The sequence below is a fragment of the Sebastes umbrosus genome, chromosome 17 (assembly GCF_015220745.1).
Source record: "Sebastes umbrosus isolate fSebUmb1 chromosome 17, fSebUmb1.pri, whole genome shotgun sequence".
NCBI lineage: Eukaryota > Metazoa > Chordata > Actinopteri > Perciformes > Sebastidae > Sebastes > Sebastes umbrosus.
The window spans coordinates 8,250,209-8,258,714 of record NC_051285.1 but is presented as its reverse complement, the minus strand read 5'-3'; the positions used below and the strand labels follow the sequence as shown (position 1 = coordinate 8,258,714).

At 42.5% G+C, this 8,506-nt stretch overlaps 1 protein-coding gene across 1 annotated transcript in view; it reads right to left on the bottom strand.

Annotated features, from left to right (window-relative positions):
* Window positions 1-237: 237 nt before the first annotated feature.
* jade2 (jade family PHD finger 2) overlaps window positions 238-8,506 on the bottom strand; it is a 188,828-nt gene continuing 180,559 nt past the window's right edge. The window contains exons 13-14 of the mRNA XM_037749207.1: window positions 4,468-4,613; window positions 238-2,120 (exon numbers count right to left, since the gene is read on the bottom strand). Of these exons, the coding sequence (XP_037605135.1) occupies window positions 1,350-2,120; window positions 4,468-4,613 (917 nt within the window). The 3' untranslated portion in view covers window positions 238-1,349. The remainder of the gene's footprint in view (window positions 2,121-4,467; window positions 4,614-8,506) is intronic.

The following is an 8,506-nucleotide window of genomic DNA, read 5'->3' as shown; positions in this document are numbered from 1 at the left end:
TCTGGACTGCAGTGATCTAGTTAGGGGGGGGTGGGCACAGAACAGTAGGCAGCTCTTTGCACTGATAGTACGGCGTGGCTCTGCTTTTGCTAACTGTTGCAGATGCTTTGTTGATTAATGGCAAACGCTGCATTTACATCCTTGTTTCAGGCACTAGACAATTGTTAAGGTGACAAGGAGCCCAATACTGGCTACACTCGGTAACCAATCCCACGGGATTTCCTTTTGGTTTGATTGTTACAAATCCGATTGAGAAACGACTGATTGATCTACTTACTGATTGTTTGGTTGATTGATAAGGTTTGGGTTGGGGAGGTGCGGGGGGGTGTCGAGGGGATGCAGGGGCACAGGGCAAGCGACAGAAGGCACAGAGTTTCTATGATGAATTTTCCTCCAAAGATTCAGGCTTAAAAAAAAAAAAAAAAAAAAAAAAAAAGAATTAGGAAGAATTTGAAAGCAGCTGACAAACGTCAGATCAAATATTTCAACAACGGTTGTGATGTGAGCAAAGGGATTTGCTTATAGTATGTGTGTCAGTATGTGTGTGTGTGCGTTTGTGTCTCTGTGTGACAATCTGAATGTGCACCAGGGTTGGGGTTAATTCATTTGCTATTCTAAAATTGGGAAAAGCTGCAAATCTGTCTTTTCAGTCTGTGGAGATAAATTTGAGAGCTCCATTTTGCAACAACATGATGAGAATTGAACCCAACCCTGAATGAGCATCTGTTATGCACACACGAGTGCTTACATTACAGCTCTTATGACTAGCTAGTTGTGCTTTTCAAGGCTGAATACATGTTATCCCATGTCACCCTCTGTACATATTCAGACCAGCTCTGGTGTGAAATTGTCTTTCCACTGAACGTATTCAAGAAAACAAGGACTCATTGGATGCATCTCGGGCCGTGAAGACCAAGAGCGAAGCAGACCCTGAAACCAGCTTGAATAATAATAATAATAATAATGCCCCGAAGTGTTTGTTCCCAAATCTGGCAGATACCACAAACATGAGGCCAGAGATGGGTACTTCAACGCCCAGAAACAAAATGAAATACAAAACAAAAAAAAAAGAGACTAAAGGTAATGTTTGTTTCCTATTTTGTTGAATGTATCGCATCTTGTGGTAACGACGGTCCGGTGGAGAAGCTTTACTGTACGACAAACCGCTACATTCAAATTCCCCCCCCCCCAAAACAAAGCAGGTGAGAGCTGAAGAGATTTTCCGTGGGTAAATGTGACGGGATTTGGTTGAGCAACGCCATCCAGCCACATTTTGTGGGCTGTATGTTGGGCACAGATGGAGAGACAATTAGCCAGCAGGACTCTGGTGTGTGTTGGTTTGTGTCTCTTTAGGATGCCAGCACGCTCCTTCTCAGCAGGTCCTCGTTCCCAGAATGCAACTGCGGCAAGCGGAGTTTGCGTCCGCCAGAGCGTGTGTCCGTATCACTCTGCTCGCCATCAGAGAAGTACCCGTCAGTCTCGGCAGCGTCCAGCAGGGACGTGTCCTTTCCCATAGACTCCAGCCCTCCACCTCCACTGACGCCCCTACCTCTGGATTTGCCCTGGCGGGACAGACGGAGCCGCGGACCCCTGCCGCGAATGATCGCCCCCGTGTCGGGCAACGTGCCTCCGGGGCTGGAGGCCGGACGTGGAGATGAGCTTGCAGTGAAACCAGATGTGACGCCATTCCCTGTGTAGACGCTGTCCCACGGGCCGCGGTCCTCCGAGATGTGACAGGAATCCATTTTGGAGATGGGCGGCTGCGGAGGCGGGTCCCTGTGCAGGTCAGAGCTCCTTGTCTGGTGGTGATGAAGGAAGTGGTGGTGAGAGGCCTTGGAGGAACCTCTGGACCTTTCCCCTTTCCGGCCCACATGGCTGGGCTTTTCCTCCGCCACGCTTTCCCAGAGGCTCTTTGCAGTGGAGGGGCTGCTGGCGGCGGAGGCGGCGGCCGCTGCAGACAGGAGCGTCTGGGGTAGGGTGGGGGAGGTGGATTGCGGGTTTCCACGAGCACGGGGCTTGTTGCTCCCTCGCGATTTGCGGCCCAGCTGAGGTGTTTTCCAGGTGGACTGCATGTTGTTCTCCATCATAAGGTTTAGCAGGTTCTCCTCGCCCTGCAGGAGCTGGATGACAGGAGACGAAGAGAGGAGGTGAGTAAAGGAATTGGAGACGAAAGAAGAGATGGACGATGAGAGGATGAGAATTAAAAGGAGGGCCGATGTATAACGGCTTCAGTCAGCAATATAACGGCTTCAGTCAGTTTCAGTTGTCAGAATGGGAAAGGTAAAGCGGCTAATACACTGACTATAAGGATGTATATACGTATACTGTACATGTAACAGCGTCATCAATTCAGAAACCTACGTCAGGTCACGTGGGAAAAAGTTTATAGAAGGTTGGGAAAATAGCATTTGACACCAAAACACATGTAATTTGACCAACATTTGAATGTTCGGATTTGAATACATAGGAAAACACCTGGGAAACTACAGAATGATATAAAAACAACAAAAAAAAAACCTGAAAAAGAATTAACCTGCCCTTTAAAGGTGCAATGAATGCATGTTTTACACAAAATGTATCTGGAATCTGGCTCGTTGATCAGTACAACAGTTAGTTTGCCTGTTGCTTGCGTTACTGGTTTGGAAACCTCACATTGTTGCCCGTGATATTTTGGAACAAAAACTCCCCACCCACCACCACCTACCCACATTTCCAACAGCTCAACAGTGGAGGATGTGAGCAACTGATGTCACAAGACATTTTGTTGTCAAGCAGGAAATCAAATGAGTTATTCTAAAAACATTTTACATTGTGATGTTTAATAAACACCTATTTTTAGGATGGCATTCTGATAATGTCTCAATGTAATATGTCTGTATATGTAAATGCGATTTTATGTGCATATATGTGGTGAAACGTGTACAGAGCATGTGTGTATGGGTATATATATGTATGTATGCATCTGTTTGTCTATATATTTATGTATATCTATTTGTTTTATCACCTTGTTCTACCACTTTACTACCTTATTATTGTTGATATGTTCTGTTTTAACAGTTATTTATCTGCTTTTACTGTCTTGTGAAGCACTTTGTAACATCTGTTTTGAAAAGTGCTACATAAATAAATGTATTATTATTACTATAATATCCTGATGAGATGTCAATTACAGGTCACTGTAACGTGGGACCTGTTTTTTTTATAAAAGTCAGTCATTACTTCACACACTTTATTTTTTTGCAGATCGTTCTATTTAAGGATATCAGGTTTTCATATTAACATCTTATTCTGTTTTATTTAAAAATGGCCGTGTTCCTGTTTTGCTTTTTTGTCCCCGAACACATCCTCAAACAATGGAGTTATATCATGCATTCTGGTTGAAGCCCCCCGCCAATCAATACACAAACAGAGCACATTCCTGAGGAGAACAGCGGGTCAGCCACAGTGCAGCTCCGCTCTGACCATCAGCTCTCTCATCGAGCTGATCAACCCACAATGAGAACTCAAAACTCTACCCAAAAGGGATCGATCAAGAGTCAAGATAATTCTGAATAAAATGTGAATGAATTGAAGGGAAACTTTGCCCGGAGCTCCCTGCTCACCTGCAAAAGTCCGCTGGATGATGTGAAATTACGTACTTGGCATTATGGCAAATGAGCTCTGGGCTCTCATTGGATTTTTTTTTTTTACAATAATAAAATATACTACATCAGACTTAGGCCCTGTCTACACATACAGCTATTTTCCCCTCCGTTTAAAGAAAGAAATCTGTCCACACGACCTTCGTTTTCTAAAATATCTCCGTCCACACTCGAACACCAAATTGATTCCAAAAGCCGTGATATTTACAGTACATGTCACCACAAGTGCTTTTTGCTGTTTTACTGCTCACAAAGATGACCCGCCTATACAATTTTCTGCGTCTGTGAATATCAATTTAGTCTGGTTATAGGCAGTTTTTGCCCCCTTGTCAAGTCCCCTTCCTCGACTAAGACAATCTTTGTGATTAACTTTAAACTTTATGTAACTTTGAATGTTCGTCTCCATCACGTCTGAAGGCAGGCTCCTTATTTGGCTCTTGGCACTAGTTTTATCCACCAGAGAAGTGGACTGGGACTCAGTTCAAGAGGTGATGGACTGTTTGACATTGCTGCTGATTTCAGCTGTTTGAATTTTGCCATGTGTGCTGCCGTTCGCTGCCAAGAGCCCGACAGCAGATCCGTCTAATGTAATCCTCCTCCTCCTTTAACCGGTCTGATCCGTGTAGCGGCGCTGCAAACTATGTTCAGCTTGCAGATCACTTTTTGCTTTGGTAGTATTAAAGAAGTGAAATCCACAATTGAATTCAATCCATTGCTGCATTATTAAAAGTAGCATTTTCTGTGTGTATCAGTTATCATAACATTACAGTCAACTCAGAAACAGCCGAGGCGTCACTCTGCAGGCCTCCTGCCGCTGAAGGCCTACCTGGACGGAGAGCAGGCTGCCGCTCTTGTCCCGATGCTGGGCGCCCAGAGCCCACTGGCTCAGCATGTCATCAGCGGTGATCTGAACCGGCTGGGCGAGCCAGCTGTCGAACAAAGAGTTGTCCAACGGGAAGGACTTTGACAAACCTGAGAGAAGGGACATAAGCAGGGAGAGAGGAGGATGCAGAGAGGAAGAGATGGATGATATCAAGACAGAGACACACAGAGAGAGAGAGAGAGCAGGGGTGGCAAAAAAGGGATGAAGAGAAGAAAGAGGGAGGGAAGGGGGAGAAAGACAAAGCAGACAGGTGAGGGATGCGGCACATTTTTCATAACATAAAAAATACAAACTAGAATCACTATTACAATTCCCTCCAGGCGTTCCTGAGATATCTCTTTCTCGAGAATGTGACGGACATAAGGTCAAATTGACCTTGACCTTTGACCGCCAAAATCTAGTCAGTTCATCTTTGAGTCCAAGTGGATGTTTGTGCCAAATTTGAAGAAATTCCCTTCCAAGTGTTTCTGAGATATTGCGTTCACAAGAATGGGGCGGACAGATGGACAACCTGAAAACATAATCCCTCCGGCCACAGCTGTCGCCGGCGTCAAGACGTTATATAAAACATTGGTGGAGTTAAAGAGAATTAACTCTCAAATGAAATCCAAAAAAGTAAAAAGCAAAAAAAGCGCACCTGCAATGCAAAACCTTAAATCCCACAATTCTGTTAAATACAGGGTTGGCTTCACTGCATTCAAATGTCACACTTCAGTTCAAATAGTAGCCTTAAATTTTACTTAGCTTGCAATGAAAAGAGTTGTTTGCTTCACAAGAACACATTTTGAATGTTAAAGACTCAATTTTTGCAACTTTTCCAAAGTTTAACAGTCAAAGCACAAATCTAACACAAAATAATGCAAAGTTTACTGGATGACAAAACCTACTAAGTAGTCACCTTGCCAAAAAAGATGACATATCTGAATCCACAGAAGGTAAGGATAGCCTAATGCATCCAAAAAGCTGCTGTCTATACAGGACAGAGCTGTTTGAAATCATCTTCCAGTTTTGTGCCATAAAGCAAAATAACAATCTGAGTTGGTGTAACACAACATTTAAGGTAAGTGGAGGCTGCATCTGTGATATTCTTGTTGGTTTATGTTAATTATACCAACATCTCAAAATGAATATAATCAAAAATGTAATGTAACATCTCCAAATTGATGTTAATCTCTCACATAGCACCTCTGCGTGTTATTTATTTTCTGTTTTGGCTAAATGGAAACACCGAGTCTCCTGTAGGTCTGTCAGAAGGTGAAATAAACAACAACTTGACACAGTGACATTTACAGTACGCAGTGATAAGCTCCAAATCCAAACATACTGTTTCAGTCGCTTCATCAATAATGAAGATATAAACCCATTTTACAGCAGAAATCCTGTTTCCTGTCTCCTTCCCAACACTGTCGGGTGTGTGTGTGTGTGTGTATAATTAGGAGATTTTCATGGCTCCCTTTCTATCATTGTGGGCTGTGAAAGTGCTGCCAAAGCACTGCGTGTCTGTCTGTGGCATTTTTGTCTCCACACAAACTCATACATGCACACAATGCAGTGAAGACCGGGAGGCTTAAGGAGAACAGAGAATAGGGGGTGGGATCCATTATAGCTCATTCTCTGCTGTTCCCACAGAAGAGGGTGCTCACATTTTGGCTTTCACTCCTCACATCTTTACATCCTCTAACAGAGCTGGGGTCAGGGGCGGTTTGATGCCATTGAATTGAATAAGAATCCAGTATTGAATCCACTTTTTGAACACAGGGTTTTTTCTGAAACCCTGTCAAATTCATTTACGTTTAGCTTTTGACAATATTAAGTCACAAAATGTTTAAGTTTTGCTGGATAAATTACATGTTTGATATTTATCTAAATTACGAACTGAAAGTTTTGCACATAGAGATTTTTATGGTCCGATAACCGTCTCAGAAAATATCACGGTTTCACGGTATTACACTACTATTATTATTATTATTATTAGTAGTAGTAGTAGTAGCTGTTGTTGTTGTAGTATATTATCAGTTACAATGACCCATAACAGAATTATAGTTAACAGTATTATGAACATTATTCTGCAGTATTATGAATATGTTACATAACTGAAGCATGTTATTTTACATGTTATAATATGTTAAATTAACAATTAACATTAACATGAAAAATAACATCAGCTGTGAACTTTTGAAATAAAGCCCTATGATTATGAACAATTAACAATTGTAGGTGTGCAACAATGCACCCGGACTGCTCCTGTCGGTACCTTTAACTCAAACACTCACTTATCTTTCCAATATCGTAGATAAGCAAATGTACACGGTATGATAACCGTTAACTTTCATACCATGGTATACCTTGATACCAGGAAACCATTTTTGTTACCTATTTGTTCATTGCTGATAAAAAAAACAGAGGTGATTAAATGAATATTTGACCAATTTGGACCAGCATCCGAAGTGCAATGTACCAACTATAGCTGTAACTATATCCTATTTTTATGAACAACTATCAGCCGTAACACACTGTCGAAACTCACGACATCAAGCGTGCAGACAAAGAACAATCTTTCCTCTGGTGAAAAATCTGTATTTGTGTTGAAGAAAAACAACTTTTAGCAATTTCAGACCAATCAGAAACAAAACTGTATGGAAGGAAAATGCTATCTGTTGGTACAACAGCTTGCAAAATGTCTGTGCAGCAAGATCAAAATGATCTTAAACTCCAGAGGGTGTATCATCTAGTGAATGTAATGATGAGATGTTGTGTTCTTACTTAGCCAGGAACAACCATTAACCTCTGTATGAGAACACTGGGAGTCTGTCATATCCACTTTGGGGAACAAGTGCCTCTTAACAACCCATAGGACCATATAAATATAAGCAGAGATGCCGATAATATTGACATAAAACTTGCACACAAGCACATTATAAAAAAAAAATACCGACAAAGTATGTGCAGATTTTTCTGGTCTTTCTTTTAAATGTTCTCTACTATCTTTCCAGCCTCCCTGTAAATCTCCAGAGCCTATAATGATCTGCCAAGCAGGACGGCAGGAGGTGCTGTTAGGGTGGCTTTAACACCAGCTATACTCCACACATACACAGAGACACACACACACACACACACACACACACTGAGCCGGTCGTTTCCATGACGCAGCATGTCTCTGCAGGAGTCTGGAGAGCGCTGAGGGAGGGAATAGGTGACGGAGGGAAAAAAAAGAGCCAGTGAAGAAGTGTGAGGAAGACAGGAGGGGATGATGGAGGAGAAGAGTTCAGAGAGAGGAAGGTGGGAGGGAAACCTAAAACATGACACTCTGTAGTCTTTAGATATGCTCAGATTCTCACATACTGTACATCCTGACATGTTTTGTACTATGCTTTACATCTGGGAAAATATAGACAAGAGAGAGTACAGCTTTGCTAGCAGCTCTGTGAGGCTGTGCTGAGACACAGCAGTGATTTGAGATGCTAACATGCTCACAGTGACATCTTTAAACCTGCAGTAGGCAGAATGTTTTCAGCATCATTGGGCAAGAATTAGATAATAATCTTTCAGCATATTGTAATTCATGTGTTCTCAGAGAAAAGTAGACTTCTGCACCTCCTCATGGCTCTGTTTTCAGGCTGTAAAAAATCTAATCTTTGTCCAATCACAGGTCATTTCAGAGAGAGAGAGAGCGTTCCTATTGGGTGTTCATTCAACGAAGGCAGCTGACACAGCTGTCACAAACTTTCTCATTTTACAGCTAAACAGTGCACTACAAGATGTTTCTGAAAACATTTCAGGCGAGAAATAGGCATTACAGTAACAGAATATTGATTCATATTTGATCAGCGCTGCCTAGTTTGACCGTTTGGTCGGAGTTCGCGAGTGATTGACAGCTGCTCAGAGACGGCAAGGCTCCAGCTCGGCTCTGATTGGTTGTTTTCCACCGGTCTGTGAAATCTTGCAGATGCTATTAGGAGCACCGGAGGACACAGAGGCACAT